This window comes from Schistocerca nitens, chromosome 3 (genome assembly GCF_023898315.1).
Source record: "Schistocerca nitens isolate TAMUIC-IGC-003100 chromosome 3, iqSchNite1.1, whole genome shotgun sequence".
NCBI classification, from domain to species: Eukaryota; Metazoa; Arthropoda; class Insecta; order Orthoptera; family Acrididae; genus Schistocerca; species Schistocerca nitens.
Window position 1 is genome coordinate 718,350,578 of NC_064616.1, and position 19,932 is coordinate 718,370,509.

A 19,932-nucleotide genomic window follows, 5' to 3' on the forward strand; every position below is an offset into this window, starting at 1 on the left:
TGGTGGTGGGCACATAAACAGGATATTCTGTTGTGTGTGAGGAACTGTGTCCTACACGTGCAACAAGCTGAATTAAGTCATCAGTGCATTCCACTGCAGAGATTACTAGAGCCCAGCAAACTACTTGAGATTATCAGATTGGACATCTTAGATCCTTTTGGCCAAATACTGGCAGGGAATCATAATGTATTAATAATCGATCATTTTTCCCTCCATTTGCCAATGGTGGCTATTTCAAATCAACAAGTCAAGATGATGGCACAAGCCACTGTTAATAACTGGGTTTTGAAGTTAGGTACATTGATTACAAGTCAGCATACCAATTTCATCTCTGAATTAACGAATCAGCTTTGTCATTTGTTACACATTTAATAAATTAAGAACAAATGCATTACACCTGCAAACAAATTGCAGAACAGAATGGGTTTAGCTGATGATATGGAAGATATTGTGTCACAATATCAGCTGTTATCATGGTGACTAGCGTACTCTGTAACCCTACATAGTAACTGTGTACAATTTGAAAGTGCATGAAGGTACAGGAATCCTATCATAAAAAGTAGCATATGGATGGAAGGTGCCATCACGATTTCAGACAATGAAATCCAAATTGAGGGAAAATGGAGTATCAGTGGAAATTATAAGAAAATCTTAAGAATAGTGTGGCACCAAGTGGAAAAGGCAAACATGAAGACCACAGAACAGCAGGAGCAAATGGGACAACGGAATGCCAAGTTACCTATATACTGTGTAGAGCAATGGGTGATGTTAATGAGCCCTCACACCTCAAAAGTGAAAAAAAAAAAAAAAAAAAAAAAATTATGCTTGTTAGAAAGGTCTAAACCAAGTGGTTAAGATGACCTCACTGGTGAATGTACAGTTTCCACTTCCTACTCGCACCACCGCCATCCATGTTGGACATGTTTGATCCTTTCAGGGTGTCCTGGAGGCTTCATCACTGCTATCGGCATTGGTCTCTAAAGAAAGTGAGGGAGGGAGAGTAAGAAGGGAGAAGAGGGGTGACAAAATTAGCAAGCCACTCACATGCAGTCTATGTGTACTTTCCAGAATGAAACTTTCACTCTGCAGCGGAGTGTGTGCTGATATGAAACTACCTGGCAGATTTGGAAGGTTCGAGATGAGGTACTGGCAGAAGTAAAGCTGCGAGGATGGGGTGTGAGTCATGCTTGGGTAGCTCAGCCGGTAGAGCACTTGCCCAAAAAGGCAAAGGTCCCAAGTTCGAATCTCTGTCCGGCACACAATTTTAATCTGCCACAAAGTTTTATGTGTACTTTGTCATACCCGCTAAAATCAACAGATAGGCCAGCGTAGAGATGACCTGGTTTGATTTTTCCCTTCCTTAGGCAATGACCCCATAAAGATGGCCAGGAGAAGCATCATGATATGATTCTGCTGCACCTCTAGAGCTACAGATGGATGGGTTGTCTGCAGATAGGAAGACTCATGCATGCACAAAAGCTGTGTTAATGCCAGAGTGTGCACATTATGGTACACCCCTCCACGATGTTCCAGACACTCTTGGTGACATCTGAAACTTAACTATCCTTCAGTGAAACAGATGCATGGGGTTGCCCACAGAACATCCTTGGCCACTGCCCATATTTTCAAGGATTACAGCTCTGAACCTAACATATCCTTTGTTATATCTATCTGATAAACCATCTGAAATCCTGCGAGCCAAGAATCTAACTTAGCTAAATGCTACCTTGATACCTTCATATTTAGCAATACTCATCAGGAATCAGCAATGACTCATGGTAATGCATATTTCAGCCTTGGAAACTTTCTTAAACTTGGCCGTGTAGCCATCAGCAGAGAATCATTTGCCTACCTGATCTTCCAGTCAATTACCTACCAAAACAGAGGGCCAAAAACAAAGTGTAAGCATAAGTGACAGGACAGTCTGGGTGTACCGGTCACCATGTGCTCAGTATTGGAGTGTTTAGTGAAGAACAGCAGACAGTTATAAAGTGTAAAAGCTGTAAATATTGATATGGGAGAGAGTGCACTGCAAGGGCAAGGAAGATTGTAGAAACTGAAGTACAATGGCATTTTAACCAGTTCACTTGTTCGGCAGCAGCCAGGAATTTATAGGATTTAATTCTCCCACTGGAGGAAGAGTAAAGTGGGCTAAGCAGCAAGCAGGCTTTCACATATGGACAAGTAATATGCAGGCCAATCGCAGCTTTAATTCTGCAGCAGGGGGCTATAACAAGCTATAACAACCCTAATGAAAGCTGTCATCAGGCAGCCACAAATCAGCCATCCTGTATTCTGTCATTGGTGGCTGGCTGTATTGCTACATGGTATAGCACAACAAAACATTTACACAGTGCAGTAAATGATGAGAGCCTGTCTCCTATGGAAACAAACTCAGGCAGAGAGAGTATAGATACTTTTGACTCAGCCAACAAAATCATTCTGCTTCCTATATTTGACTGGTGCACTCTCCTTGGCAGTCACCAGTTGACTGTATGGCAAGATACATACACCTCATTGAGCAGCATCACAACATCAACTACTAGTCAGAGCTACTGGTTTATAAGCCATCAACCAGCCTTGATGGTTCTAGTCTTTGAATGGGGCCAACCACGACAATGCTGCTCAGTGGCCACCATTACCTGATGCACTGGCCATCACCAAGTGTCCCACATTCAACCTGGAGAGCCTGCATGCTTTCTGCCACCTATTGTGGGGCATGACTGATGCACGACAACCAGCTAGTTGGCCTTGTGGCACTAGATCTGACATTATTTTACTCGCAATGACACTGTCACTACTAGCCAACTTTGCACTGCCTTAGCATTCTGCCACATATATGTCACACACTGCCCGTGAGACAGACTATACTAGCAGCCACCACAGAATTGCTGCTGGGAGTCAACAGTCAATAAGTCAAGAACAAATTGCTTGTGCATTCTTGACACTGGACTCACCACAGTACTGGAGAACCCACCCCATATGCAGCACTGGAGTGAAAAGGCTGTGTGTAAAGATTAAATTAAAGTTGCACAAACCTATCATCTACAGCTCAGTGGCTATCTCCAATTAAATGATTGTCACTAAGAATATGTTAGCACAACATAGATGAGGAGAAGAGTAAACAATATGAAACAATAATGAGAGGAACAGTTTGATGAGTTCTTCACCTTGTTCCTAAATGTTGGTTTTATAGTTCACAGAGCCCAAATAAGCTTACGCATCATACGGCCTTTTCCATACTGTGAAACACAGAGCAGAGTATGAGATGGTGTTGTATGGAATTTCATGCTTTATATGGGACTTATTGTTGCTTTATGATGAGCATTACTTAAACGTTTTAGGTAGCTTTGTGGTTTTCTAACAATAACACCATCTTTCAAGATTATGATTACCATATTCATTGTGAGAGGTCTGTACAGATGTGAACTGACGAACATGGTGATGAAGCGCTACACCTGCTGTGACCCATGATATCACCAATTTGAACAATATCAATCATTTGTAGTCAGTTTTGGAGTAGAGAATTTGGTGTGGGTTTGTATCTCATTGTCACTGACAGAACTAATTGCTACAGTGGGTGATTAATAATACAAAATTAGGAAACCATACACGAGATGTATGCACACATACTATGAATTTCAGTTACAATTCATTATTCATTATGTTCATGGAACTTTTTCTGCTTTCTTGTTAACTATTATACTTATAACTTCTGTTACAAATAGTGTTTACTTTAGAGTATGGTATGATTAGCTTACCAGAAGTGTTTCAATTGTTTCATTCATCCAACAAACATAAAATAATACTGTGTATATAAAGATGTCAAAGAATGTTTCATGTAGATTACGGTCAGTATCTATATTTACTCAAAAAATAGATATTAGCACTTGTGATAAGGGAAGAAAGCAGCTCATATCAGAATCTAATTATTCTCGCCTATAAAGGTAACTGCATCTTGATAAATAGGGAATATAATAGTTTCACTGTACTGCTTAATTTAGGGAGAACATAGCCTTCTAATTCATAAAACAAAATTTGTTATCAGATTAGAGCAATGTGTTCAATATATTTTAAAAGTTCATGGGTGTACAGTGAGTATAATGATAAAGAATGACATATTAACCCAGTTTAAGTGTAACATGTTCTGTATACCTGTACTTACTGATATTTTTCATAACATATCATCTGCATCTCCACTGTAAACTAACAAAGAAAAAAATGAACCGTAAAAAGACTGATTTATTTATCACTTGAGATACAAAAGCCTATCATTAGTGAGGAGCATAAAGAAAATCAAAGATCTAGAATAGGCCTGGTTAGTCCTTCTCCTTAAAATTTCCATAGTACAAACATTATCTGTGAAAATGTCTTTTTTATATAATAGAAATTTAACACTGGTGGTCATACACATACATCTTATACTACCCAGTAACATAATACATAATATTCCCCTTGTACTGCACAATAACAAAGCAGGATCTAAAAATTTGTAAACAAACTTCACTAATAACTGTCTTTAAGAATAACATCCATTCAGTAAATATCAAAGTGGAAATCAAAGAAATATATGTTTGAGTTACCAGAATAAGTTCTGAATATCAAAACTGTCTGATGTGGTTTTCAAACTATAGGAACAATAATTCAAACTCTTATCAGCAGATGACTACAACACAAAAGTTTTCAAAAAGACACACATACTAAAATTACTTAACAAAGATTAATATGTACACAAATTTGGTAAAACAAAGATGCATCAACAAAATTTCATTTCCTTCCCCCCCCCCCCAAAAAAAAAAGAAAACAACAATAATGTAACAGATAGAAATGAAGATAATACTGTGGGCAATATAATCTATTATACATAAAACTTCCATCTGTAATGGATTTCACACCAGTAACTGCATGGATCATTAGTAGATTACCAACAATTAAAAATAAATGTTCCTTATTTTCACACGAAGAAGTACATGACACAGAGTCCCTAAATGGTTCTGTCAAATAAACAAGGATTTTTATTCTCAGTTTTGATTACAACATATTGTGATAATTGTTCTCTCCAAGAATTAAGGTAGCAGTTCCTTGCCAATAAAATCATACTGTCCATAAGCCCCAAGAGGCATAAACTGAGTAGGATGTTCTTCCTCTGTCTGAACATGTCTCTTCCTGCGCACTGGTTTAGTAGAACCTCGGCAACGTAGAGCAAATTTTAGTTCTGCAGCCATCTCAGAGCAGATAGATGACTGCAACAACAGAAAATCAAATACATTGTAACAGTATTTTATTATAATGACTTCAAGATTTAAAAATCAGAATAATAGTTTTAGCTAAACATAAAAAAATAAATGGGTGGAAGGGCAGCATAATTTCCATAACAGTTTATGTAAAAAGAATGTTTTCTAAAATTCATTATGTGTATACATCTAAGCCTTCATTAGAAATGTAAAATAAACATTTAAACATTGTGTTCAATGCTCACTGCTACAGGAATTGTGCTTTGTGAAGTACCAGTCCTCATTCACCTAATAGATGAAATAGTTAACAGTGACTATGTCAGCTCAATGAATGAACTAAATAACTGAGATAAGAAATTTAATTTAATTTCTTTATTAATGCAAAATATTTACAGATTAAGGGACATGCCATTTGTTTATTAATTCATAAACAAAATCTATTAATAAACCAAATTTATCAGAGAACAAAACTTCAATTGTCAAGCTAAGATTCAGTGGCATCAACATATACCTTAACTTAGTTAAGTTTCTCGAAAAAGATTAATTGTACATTACAGATTCTTGTTTACTGTGATCTACTGAATGCTTTCTTATTTGTTTTTTCTCAGAGTATAGTTTTCATTTGTTATTAATACAATAAATTCATGAGGTATTGTGAACAAATTTTTGTAAATACAACAACATTTTATGAGAAAGGTACTGCCACATACTGCCGCAAGAAACTTAAAGTTATTAAGCTTGTGAGGAAAAAACCTAACATATGTCATTTATTTTCTGTTTATCATGTTGAAAATGAGGATCCTAGAATGTGATATAGAAACTTGTAGAGACGGTACATCATACTATGAAAAATGAAGAGATGAGAAAATAAAATCACACGAACAGAAATATAAGGATTCAACTTTTAACCCAACTCAGCCTTTTTCTAAACTGAGAAAGTTAGTTCTGATTAGTATTAACATGCAGTTGAGGAGGGACATGCATAAAAATCCTTTTAATCATTCTTTCAACTAATGAGAAAGAGTATGTTCCTCAGTAGGGTTTCTATTAACCATGTACAACACTGTGTTTTGTGTTGTCCTTAAAGGTGCAGTGATATCTTCAATTTGCATTATTTTATCTGTTGTACACACACAAAAAGCACAGAGGCAAATGATTTAGTGCCGTATGTGAGGAGTATAAAATGTTCACTTTCTGCTAATCATCAGACTACACAAATATTTTATATTTACTGCTGAATTAAGTAAGACTTTACAGATAATTTAAATTGTAAGATGTCTGATGGCAGTTAAAATTATGGAAGTTTTAACCTCAGAGGATGACAACATATGACTTAGAAACAATTTGTGTCAGATTCAAGAACAATGCTTACTTTGTTTCACATACACATTACATAGATTAACTTATTACTGTATTTAAAAAGTTTGCTTCAACAAACACAGTTAATATAAGAAAAATGAACTGTATTGCAACCACTTATGAAACATCAGTAGATATAGTGTTAAATTAGTTGAAGGACAAGTCTTTGCTATTCACCTCACTAATAAAAATTTGCAGAAATTGAAAATTGTAACTAAATACAGGTAGGATAATATTGGATATGGAAAGAGCCACATGACTGTTCAGAGGTATATATGAATTAAGGTTTCTGACTGGTAAATGAAAATTTGAGACCTAAAATCAGGACACTTGAAAAGGTATGAAAACAGTTCTTACAGCTGGCATTAAGAATGTGAGACTTTTGGACAAAATAGGTAAATTATTTAAAAGACTGACTGTATTACACATACATTCACCAAATAAAAATCTGCAATAATTTAATAAAAATCTTATGTTTTCTCTAATTGCATTTTATTTGTGTAGCTTTCAAACATACAGCGGAAATGGACAATGCCCTTTATATACAGACACTCATCTGTACAAATCTGTTCAAAACAGAAGACATATATCACAAGCAGAAACAAGAACTTTTACACTTTCTGTCATTACAGATTAAATTAATTATCTTTATAGAACATTCTACCTGCTAAAATTACTTCTTGTTGAAAAATTAATCCTTTATTTTGTTGCCAGCAGTATTTGTAGCTAACAGTTAAGTCTGATATAAAGCTTTCTGCATGGTTTTGGCACCTATATTTTAGCCAACCAATAACTTTTATTTTCCTTTACATATTCTTTGAAGTGCCAGAATGCATATATACCTCCTATTCTTACCTTGACGTCTTATTCCATTACTCAAAGTATATGCTGATGCTCACATGCAATGTGAGTAGATTTAACATGGGAATGAGTAAGTCAGTTACACAAAAGACATAAGATACATCTGGAAGAGTAAATGTAAATAACACTTGTCAAGGACACTCTTCAACGTATTTCTATTATTTATGTATGTATTCATGAACAGAGCTCTATGTAACAAGAGAAAACTAATAATATCACTTTTTATAGACCATTTCTAGTCACTGCATGAATTACTATACCCTTACAGTTTTACTTCAGTATCTTTGTATTTAACCTTATGAGGATAAAGTGCATAAATGTTTAATTTTCTGACCATAAACTCTTTGATTTTCTTAAATTACTGCTCATAGACACAGAAAAGAACAATTAAGAATGAAACAGATTAAGAAAAACTTCATGGCATTGCCGGAGAACTTAAGATGGTTTATAGGGAGGTTAGTGAAAAAAAAAAGACAAATGAGCACAGAACTGATACAAAAAATTTTCAGAACAAAGAGATGAGCAAATAAGTGATTCAGAAATGATGAAAAGCAACATACAAATTAAATAAGCATAGTAAAAGAAACATTTAACAGTTACTCTAAAAGCAACAACAAACAGAACACATGATGCACACACTATTATAATGAACAAGAAATCTCAATGAACTGTGTTATTCTTTATTAATATCCTTTACTTTGTCCTATAATTGTCACAGAAAACTGAAAATATTAAACCAAATGTTTACTTTATTGTAAACTGCAGTATATTCCTCCAAATATTAGTAGATGGGCTCTGAGGCTTATTGCACAGACAGAAATATCTAACCAGAATATTTTTCATCTGCATGTTGGCTAATGTGCCTTTTAACTATTTTGAGTATGCTAGCAATGCACAAGCTAAGATTCAGTTAGAAAATGTAAGGTCTGTCAAGTCATTCTGTTAATGCACCTTAGGAATTTGATAGAGCATACTTACAAAACATAAGAGTAAATGTGTCATCAAGTTATTTTAAACTATTCTTCTGGTCCACAATGTAGGAACCTTACTTATTTAGCTTCTTGCAAAGCGGTGTGAAGCTAATACTTAAACAGGATACCATAACACAATAAATTAAAGTGGATATCCTTCTCAAGTTGAGTGTTACAGAAATCATTTTCTTTATTCATCATGATTAACAAATGCATTTAATTTAAACATTACTGCACAATTAAAACTGTAAAGAACCAATCGGATATCAAGATCTGATTGTCAGCTCCTCAGCTGCTAAAGGATGCTTTACCAACTGAAGTATGCCTCCCACTCCACAGATTTTATTTTGGTTTCATATCATCTCACACTATACAGGCACACAATATAGAACCACCACGTACACTCTGTCCACTAACAGCATAAGAAAATGACTGAAATTTAATCTCCAATTGCCAGTTAAATTTTTTTCTCAGTACTGGAAAAATGGTTTAACAAACATATCATTGTCTTTGCCATCAATTTATCAGAAAAGTACATCTCACCTGTTGTTTGACATCTTTCCATATCTTTATGTGTGATTTGCAGTTCTTGCAGGTCAAACAAAAAAATTAGGTGAACTCTACTTTGGTGAAAATTAATGAAGTAGTACTAAAAAGTAAAGAAGTATTTTTCTACAATGTTAAGTTCTTGCAAACTATCCTTCTTTCAACTACAAACTAGATTTTTTTAACTACACACAAAATGCATTTTGCTTCCATAGAATAACTGAGGTTCAACAATGCCATAATAATATTAAGCTCAAATCTAACAGTAATGACAATAAAAATAAAAATTCATGAGATATTTAAAGACAGTCAAAACAAGCCTCAGTCCTATGGAATATTCTCTGTGCACTACCGCCGGCATAACATCTCTCTGTGGACAGCTGGTTCCAGTCTCACACTATATGCTTTGTCCATTATATAAGAAAAATACTGTTACACAGAAGAAATTTCATGAATAATTTGGAGCTTGAGCAGAAGCATTATCCATCCTACAGCCAATAGAGGAACTGCAACATGCATATGTTCTTAAAGCAGAACATGACTTTGTTTAGTAGACATAATATGCTGCATCAGTGCAATGCTTCTTACAGGCCAATGGAACAACTTTCATGACAAAAAGACTGACAGTTTTTATACTAAGACGCTATAGAAATATGATTGTAGTAGGGTAGCAACTAAAATATGACTGCTTGCATGATAACTGAAATTATAATTGCTGTTACTGTTGTTGCTATTTTGGGGCTGATGACAATGAAGTTGATGATTACAAAAGATGAGTTCTAAAAAGGTCAATAAATCATTTAAACATATTTTTAAGAAAAAAGTTTTCACGTAAGTACCACCACTCTTCTTCTGTGACAAGAGGGAGGTCTTTGGGGGGGGGGGGGGGGGGAGGAGAGAGAGAGAGAGAGAGAGAGAGAGAGAGAGAGAGAGAGAGAATAAATAATCTTTCACTGAAAATTGTCTTCACTCGTGTGCAGATTTTAGACTCAATATTCAGTAGGCAGACATGAATGAGTGGACAACATAGAGCACAAAACACAAAATACCAACAAAGCAGTTTCATAGTTAATAATATTTGCTCGTATAAGCTTGATCATGATATATAAATGCAAATTCATCTGTATCTGAAATTCTGCTATCAAGCTAACACTCACTCATTGATGATTAACTATAGCCTTTTCTGTGAAATACATGGGAAATCATCACAATTAAAGACAAAGTCCCATGGAGTGCCTTATGATAAAAACAGTATGCCTACTGTAGAAGTGAAGTATCTCTGTGTGAGTGATTTAATGCCTACATTATAGACATATTTCATTATCTCTGCACCTATACATTACTTACAATTTCACAAATACAGCAAACAAAAAATTGTAAATATTTCCTGTGAAATGTAAAATGAAATTATTTACTCCTTTCAAATTTAAAAATGACTCATGAAATTTCAACTGTGCCATGCCTTGTTATGAATGTAAGTGAAAGGTAGTAAAGGATGTGGTGGCAGGGGTAGATTCCAACAAAGAGGAAGGTTGAATATTACATGGTACACACAAGCTTACTTACAATCGATAAAAATATTTATTCTGCTTTTACTGTATTAAAATTTTATTGCAAAACGGAAACAAAGCTACTTGAAGTTGACAGGTATGTGGTACCTACCTTACTGTAATGGTTATTCCTTTGTACAACACACACAGGAAGATATTTCAAAGTTTGATTACAAAAACATGTTTTGCTTGAAAGTAGTGAGCAGCTAAGTATCCTTTTTTACAATAAAAAATGCAAACATCAAGAATGATAAATAATGCAGGTCATTACAACCAGTAACAGAAACCAGAATTGGGCAATAACACCATGCAAAAGCACTCGCTAAATTGGGAGCTGTCAGAATCTTGGATTCTGTTTTTAAGAATACTTAAGAAATGAACATTCTGCTCATGATACAAGATTTATCTTTGACTTCAGTGTTGTATTTGGAATTACACATACTGTTTGGTACTGAAACACCTGTGATTCTTCTTAAATCTATCTTCATTCATCAGAGCTAAATTTAATTTCTTTTTTTCTTGCATTAATTCTCCAACAGAATTACTATTTGCATACTAATTTGACCCCAACAGTTGTATTTACAATTTTAATAAAACTGTATAAGATCATCTGTCTAAGGGCAGTTTTTATTTGCCATTACAACTTGAATGCAGTTGTACTAATTTAGAGGAAATACTATCTCTTCCTATTATGTATATGTGTTGGATACTGGATAGTGATGTCCCTGAAGAAACATATATAAAGGTTTGCAATGTTTTCAGGTGTGAATTTCATGCACATAATATGTACCTGTAGTTTAGCCATAAGTATGTATCCTTTTAATCAAACTTTTTCCATTCAACCTGATAAGTAAATCTGGTAACCAAAATATTATTAATGACTTTACAGAGATAGCAGGTCATGCTACAACTGAGACAGAGTTTAAGGAAATCTTCTTGTGTTCTTGGATATGTAAAATAAGCTGATATCAGTTCAACATAACATTTATAAACTTCTGAACATTTCACTTTCAGATGAAATACTCACTGGTTTTATTTACAATTATGTGCACTGCTTTACTGAAAAACAAACTTTATTTTTCACACTGAGGTACAATTCACCTATTAGATTCGCTAGTGACAATTTCATAAAATGTTCAGCTTAACAGTAATCTAATGGGTCTAATTTAATAGGATGATGGGTAACAGGTTATTAGGAGAAAATAAAAATAGACAAGAACTGTAGAAGATTTCCTTAACTTCATTTGTTGAGAAAGCCTTTGATTAGAGAGAATATTTGTTTGGAAGGAAGTACCTGTGGGCTTCATTTAAGATCTTCTACAGAGTATTACTGAGTTGTATAAATCCGTGAGGTATATTTTGGACTAGGCTTCTTCTGTTGGATCTGTAAGCAGTAGTTCAATCATTTAAGACCAGGTGAACTTAACAGTCATTTAACGGGTTTAATTTAGTGGAAAGGTGGCTAGAACAATACTGGGTATAAGCAAAACGAAATAGAAATTATGCTACAACAAAATAATGATGGTAAGTATGACTTATTTTTATTCCTGTCATAACATCACCAAGGTATGGAGTTATTGTACCAACCATAATGAATTTTTTACTAGCTAATTCATCAATTCCTGTGTGTGTCATACATAAGGAAAGATTCTCCTAGTTAACTGCATGCACATAATACAGAACTACATTATCATGTGCGTCTTACAACTTATTTATAGTTAGACAGATTATATGTCAACAAAAGTTTCTTGCTTTTTTTTTCTTTACTTTTACATGCTGTACAGTGTCAAACTTATATAACTGAGCAGTATTATTTGTTAATAGATATTTATCAAATAAGTAACAAGATGCTAAAAAAGAGGTCTAATTTTTTAAATAGGTAAATAAAATAATTTTAAAAAATCTTGAAGGGTAAAGCAGAATAGAAGTCACTAATGTGTTTTTCATATAAGTGCGATTTTTTTTAATATATTCAAAGTTAATTTATGACTATTGCTAAATGTTGATCCAGTCACACATTTTACATAATGATCAAAGCATCTTTCTGGTAAATGAATTAGAGAATATCTGGTATCTATACTTTTGTTTAACTGCAACCAAATAGTGTGAGTAATTAGACAGACATTGAATATATATGTCAAATTCATATATTTAATTATTTTTGGATAATATTTCTTTGGCTGATCTGGAATTTCTTAATTGTAAATCATAATTTTGTCCCACGTGTCACCTGGAACTTTACTTGTTAAGTATGCTCAGATGTCTCATTTTGTGAAAATGATTTGTTGAGGCAGCATTGTTTGTTCTGTTACTAACACAGTACTGTGTTTACTGTTATACTGATGTTTACAAGATCAACTTATTGCTATCATGGTCTTGCAAATTAATAGAACAATATGAATTTCTCTCATCTTATAATAGTAAAGTTAGTAGGCTGAAAACTTTTCAGCTCTTATGTTGTCAGAAACCCCATGCCAACTAATGAAATCTGTGACTAGAAATGTTACAAATGTTTCCAGTCAGCAAAAATTTTGTATGCTACTTTTAAACTGTGTAGAATAAAAATTATAGCCAAAATTTTAATGACTTGAATGAGCAACTACTATTTCAAAGATACTGCATAAAATTTGTGGAATATGGAATGTTAATTATTAGCTAATACTGTAGCACTGGCTGTTCAGTTGCATGTGCATTTCCAGACAAATTTGAAACTTTGTTGACAAATCTGAAACATCGTTGAGTAGGCTTCAGACAGAAAAGTTGTATAAAAAGACTATTTGTGCTCACTCCAACATAAGTATAAGAGATGATGCCAGACTTGCCATTTCTTTGAAGGAATTGGTATCTACAAGCAGCCTAGCATTAAATTTTAGCAAACACAGTAGAGTAACAGAATCTGCTACAAAAAGTATAGACAATGTTGTAAGCTGTATCATTTATGTTGGCACAGAAAAGTTCATTTTAGACTTGGGGATATCTGACCAGCCATTTTGTCTCATGGCCAAATTTAAATAAAACCTATACTGTGAAAAGAGCCAGGAACACTGTCAACAAAATATGAATACATTTATTCCAAAATGAATGAAACATCTTGGTCATTCAGCAAGCAGTATTTGGTCCAACTACAGCACTTTTCTATGAGAATTAATGAGTATATTCAACAAATGTTACTCCTCCAAATACAGTAGAACAAACTCTCGGACAGCTAAAGGCATCAAGAATTACAAACATGGAATTGTACATGGAAACAAAGAACAACTATTACGTGAAGTTTCTCATATTTGACAGAGTTGTTAACAACAGAATGCAGCACACTTCCAAAGAATATAAATTTACTCATGTATCCTGTCATGAAGTGGTTAGCATTAAAATGCCTAAAAAATCTGAAATGTATGGACTGGACTTAAATTCAAACAAAAGCAATCAAATCAGGATTTGCACACCAACTTTGCAACACAAGAAATCACTCATTTGATGAGTGTTACTTTCCAACTAGCTGAAATATGTGAAAGTTTGACCTATTCAAAAAGGGGCTGACTGGATGTGACAGTAAATTTCCTCCCAGTATCAAGACCACCAATTTTTTCTGTGGTATCTGAGAGGACATCACATAACCAGTTAGGAAAGTATGGCGGTGTCCATAATCAAAGTACCAGTTTCAAAATGCCATAGAAAGAGAACCACTGCTCAGAATGACGTCAAATTTGAACACCATATTATTGACAGAGGGGAAAATGTCATAGAAGAAAAAGAAAAATTTTACCGATAGACAGTGCTTTAAGCACCAGAATATGTATATCAACAGATGTATGGCACACAGCTGATCTCAGTTTGCGTCTGAGATGCCCATCATGACTGCCGCCATGAAGGATCATGTGCTGCTGATAAAACTCTTTTAAAAGAATGGTGACTGTGTGTCAGTAGCCCTGTAGAAGTTCCCCACACTCAAGGCTACAAAAAAAGGCATTGTCCGATGTCTGCTAAGGGTCTGCAGAAAGAGATTACAAAATTTGAAAAGCTGGTCCTTTTGTACTGCAATTTGGTGAAGGGAGGAAAGTAGCTGATCTAATGTCTGTCAAAGATGTGGCCAAAGCACTGCAGAGGGGGTCGAGTGGTGGTGAGCAAACATGGAGTGCACAGGGAATTGCACATTGAACAGGATGGATGGTGTATAGGGCACCCCGAACCACAACTGTCATATTGTGATTCATCTGTCATTTTTAGCTGATTCCATTTACACTAAGACACTTACAGCACCATCTATTGCTGAAATTTCCATTTTTTGTTTTTGTTACATGACATTGCCTCCTCTGTGAGTAACATGCTGTTCAAATTTGATGTCATTCTGAACAGTGGTTCCCTTTCTATGGCATTTTCAAACTGGAACTTTGATTGTGGACACCCTGTATTATAAAATGTAAATCGGGGAAAATACAATAATTAATGAGCAGTGTAGGAGTCTTCACAAACAATTTTTAAGTAGTGGTCAGTGTTACTGATAACTGAGAAGTTTGTCTATGGACAGACTTTTGATAGTACTAACCACATGTTCTAAAAATGTATCAGGAAAAAGTTTCTGGAGATGATGAACAATAAGTAGGGACAGGAAAATTTTGTGAAAACGACAACATGAAATATAGTGCAAAACTAAGGGCTTCTAGCAAAATAACATGAAATCAGCTTCCTTACAAGATTTTAAGTAAATTTATATTTTGCTGAATATAAATTTTATAACTCTGAAGATGTCAGTTTACTAATATTCCTAACTGATAGTTATTGTATATTAAAAATGCAGTTTGACTTCCAATCTTTCTCAAGACTGAAGTTTGTGTATAATGTTAAAGTGACAGTTCAACTACTGAGTAATGAACTTTGATGTGACAACGAAAACAACACCGAATAAATAAATAAAAATCCCACCAAATTTGCCAAAAATTAACACCAAATTTGGAAAAAAAACAAGCACTAATTTGGTAAAAACAACACTGAATCAGGCAAAACTACAGAAAATTTGGAGGGGGGGGGACAAATTTGGCAAAAACCACCAAATTTTGCAAAAACAGCAGCAAATTTTTTAAAGATATATTGAATTAAAAAGAGACCTTGAATTTGGCAAAAAATCAATGGTGAATTTGGCAAAAATTACATTGGATTCATCAAGAAACACACAGACTTTGGAAAAAAGAATCTGGAAAGAAAAACATTGAACTTGGCAAAAAAGGCATTTTGCAAAAAGTAACACTGAATCTGCCCAAAAATAACATCAAATTTGCCCCAAAAATAACATTTAAATTGGCTGTAAAAATTTTTTTTTTCCTGTCCCTACTAAGCATGGCAGAAAACATGCCAGAAACACAAGGGATAATCTTCAAAAGATGAAGTATGTGATTTAAGAATTATTGTTGAAAATCTGAAATAGACAAATCATTAAGTGCTATTCGGTGATTTCGTTATGAACCCTGCTATGTATCAACATATCTATGTGCTGATACTAGCACTGACCATAAATCACTTACTGTAAGTATTAACTTCATGAGAAAAATCACACTGTAACTAAATGACAGTAAGAGCTACAAAAAATATCAAAATTGGTGACAGGCTACATATGAAAACAGAAAAATGAACGGCTCTAAAATGTTGTTGGATTCACACAAGAAGTTATGATAAATACATATGTACACTAATGAACATACCATAAAAATTATGAATAATATTAAGCCACTGAACTTAAGATAAAATGGAACGAGTCATGATCTGAACTGGGTTTGGTTATTTTGATCTGGGTTTTGAATGACTCAGGAACTTTTACTATTTGCAGATATTTAAGGTTCCTCTATTTTTTTCAGACAAACAACTGTGAGTGTCAATTTCTAGACATTATTTTGTGTTCTTTTACACGCTGCATTCACGACAGTTGAACAAGTCAACTGAACAAACAAAATCAAGAGGCCAAAACTATTTCTTTAAGTCAGTGTGCATAATTTTTTTGACCTCAGACATGGAAGTGTGTACTTTCAGATGTAGGTGTTTGACTTCACATTTCAACAGTTGGCAGAGAATGACAAGCAAATATTTTAACTTTCTTGTATTTTCACACAGACTCTTCAAAATTAAATGAGCCATGGCTGGTCATGGAAAATTAACTACGTACATAATTGTTTGAAAAGTGTTAATACAATTTCAGGCTTTAAATTTTGAAGCAAGGGAAGTTAATATCAATGAAAGAAATAATTGAACACCAGTAGTTCTTGTTTCATTAAAAGAGTATCTTTTTTATGTTCACCTTAATAATAAAAAGAGAGAAAATATAGATATTTGAGGTGATACAAGACTGAATACCAAGCAGCAACTGAGAAAAAGAGATAATTTATGATTCCTAAAGTGACACCTTCACTCTACCAAATTGCAAATGAAAATGGTCTTCTTTGAAATTGAGTCTACAACTCAGAAAAAACAACAATGAGAAAGTCCATCAAACCAAGGATCATAGTGTGATCAGATGTAAGATTAGTGATAATCTAGCTCATTCAGTGTTATTTCTATGATACTGTTTTATGTTGCATTCACTACCGTTGAGTCCCAGGACAGTGGGCCTATGTCATATGTCTGTCTGTCATGTTTGTGTGAAGTTTCCATACATGCTTTAAGTTTCAATCCACTCAGATATACCAGTGAACTCATTTCTCCCAGTGAATCTTACAGTACTACATTTCCACCTTTCACTACTAACTGCAATGTAGTCTGGGCTTTACCAACTTGTTTATCATGAAGTTTCATTGTGTGGCACAAAATTATGGACTGTGAACTGATACTTTGTTCCAAGCTTTGCAAGTTTATAATATAAGGAATTTAATTTTTTAGGTCAGTCATAATAATGTATAAGCAGCTTTAATACAGTTTCCACAAATCAGTGCTTGCATGTTGGCCATCTATGAGTTCAGATTGCTGATAATTTGAATTATAGTAGAAATATGAAACAGTGGTTACTTTTCTCTCCCCACTTAGTGAAGACAAGAGTAAAAGACTCTTGTCACTTGGCAAGTTTCATTGTATATGCAGCCTAAGTAACTAGTGATCTGAAACTGTTATTTCAATTGTATGGTGAAAAGACTCGTTATCTATAAACAGTAGTTTTTCCTTGCTACATAAATGGAGTTAATAAGAGTAAATTGTGACAAGTAGTTTTAGTGAACTGAGTAATGTTAATTATGTCCTCAGCTACTGGTTCAAAAATCAAGCCAATTGCATCTGCTAATGCTTAAATTGGTGAAATAGAATTTCATGACACTACCTTCTCATATGGAAGTAGAATAATATATATTTTAAATCTGAGTTCACAGTGCTGAACAGGGTCCCTGCAGTTCATCAGTGCTACAGCCCTGTCTACATATGACACATATGGCCAGGGTTTGGAAGCAGAAATGGCATAGAACATATTTAATTTTGGACAAACTGTACAATACCCCTTTAGGAATCCAGAAAATTTAGAAAATATTCTGGTCCATCCTTACACCACTCATGCTTCAAACTGATATAACCTATTCCATCAGAAGCAGGGCCACATTCAAAATCAGCCACATCATATGACAGCATCATTCTAACAACTGCATAAAATTTTACATGGACATGACTAGCATCCAACTATACTATTATTATTTGTCACTATCGAACTGGTAGAAATGCTGCTCACAGCAACAAGGTCAACTTGAGCAGCTGCTTCACTATTTAGGCTATGTAGTGGTCCAACCCCTTGTCCTCCTTTTGCTCCCACCACCCCACCTCAGTCTTTTAGTTTTTCCTGGCTTCAGTCAGCACTAGTCCCTATCCTGGATTTGCCTCAGTCTTTGTTCCCACCTCTATCTTTGCCCCCCTTGCACCCCCCCAACCCCCCCCCCCCTCACCCAACCCAACTTCATATTTATTAGCTGTCTAGGCCTATGCACCCTCATTCATCAGTGGTCCTCTATCTTACCTGCCCCCCCTCCCTCCCCCCATTTCCAGTCAAAATTAACTTCAACAGCACTAACTGGTATGCAACATGCAACTGACCCTGCTTACATCTGGATGAGCATTCAGTTCTCACATAATTCTCTTCCCTCACTGTCTCCTACATTTCAAGCTGCCACTGACCTTCCCTACCCCTACCCATTGGCACCACCACCATGTTATCTCTCTCTCTCTCTCTCTCTCTCTGTGTGTGTGTGTGTGTGAGAGAGAGAGAGAGAGAGAGAGAGAGAGAGATTACTTTAAGTTTAGTTTTCTATTTATTACATTCATCCTTATTTTTAAAATGGGCAACAAGTCATAATACTGAAGCAGAGAATAACATCAAGAAGTTATATAGCAATCAATAGCCTTTGTATGATGGCTTGTACAATTTGTGTGATATGATACCCTATTAGACCAAACTAATTGTAAAGAAATGGGGAAAAACATTTACACTGGAATTACACAAAATATCTTCACATTTTATACTCTTTCTTAGTACAAAGTGAGAGTCCAGGTACTGTACGTGAAGGAAAATATATTAATTTACATATATTTCCTTTCATGCTGTCTGAATTTAAATTGTTTAAATTATATGCATTTTATTTTTTTCTTAAATATAAGCATTTTCTACAAGCTGTTTGTATACTCCTCTCTACTCACATGTAATAAGAATTCATTAATTTGATATGCAAAAGAAAAGAACTGAGTTGCACATTTAGGACTGTGATAAATGCAATTTAAATGACACACCATGCAGGAAAAAGAATCTCCATTTAAACATACAACAATGAAGTGGCAGCTGGTGCACAACTCTCAGACACTCACTTTCAACTTTCAATGAAGAAAGCTGCTGTACAGTACTGAAGGAAAATATTTACATAAGTTTTTTTGACTGCACCAGTAATAATTTTCAGAATGTTTATAACTTACACAAAGCAGTATGATATTCAACAAACTTGTTAATCCTAAATACAAAACATAAATCATGTACCTACAGTCATTAACATTGGCAATGATGGATGATTAGCAAGCAAATTACTTTGACAAGTTGAGATAAAACTATGTGGAAAAACCATATGACTTTGATGACAGAAAATGCAACCACTGTATTAGATGCATTAAAAAAAATCAGCAATGAAATAGTACAAGATATTTTTAATGTTGTTAAATTTTCCATGAAATGTGGGGATTCCATTTGTGGGGACATATAAAGTACAAATAAAAGACAATGTTGCAAGACTTTTTTGTCAGTGCACAACAAAGTACTACAAAATACTGAATTTCTTTACATCTGAAAGTTCACAAAAACAAGGCTCAATGGGATAATTGTCTTCTGGTATTCTAAAGACTCGATGTTAAAGTCGCTTTTTTTTGCTAGGGAATAAAAATAATGTATTGATCTGGTTGGTTGGAAGTTAAGGA

At 34.5% G+C, this 19,932-nt stretch overlaps 1 protein-coding gene across 1 annotated transcript in view; it reads right to left on the bottom strand.

The window, feature by feature from the left end:
* Positions 1–4,783: 4,783 nt before the first annotated feature.
* LOC126249735 (glutamate receptor ionotropic, kainate 2) overlaps positions 4,784–19,932 on the bottom strand; it is a 222,570-nt gene continuing 207,421 nt past the window's right edge. The window contains exon 18 of the mRNA XM_049951412.1: positions 4,784–5,243. Coding sequence (XP_049807369.1) covers positions 5,067–5,243 — 177 coding nt within the window. The 3' untranslated portion in view covers positions 4,784–5,066. The remainder of the gene's footprint in view (positions 5,244–19,932) is intronic.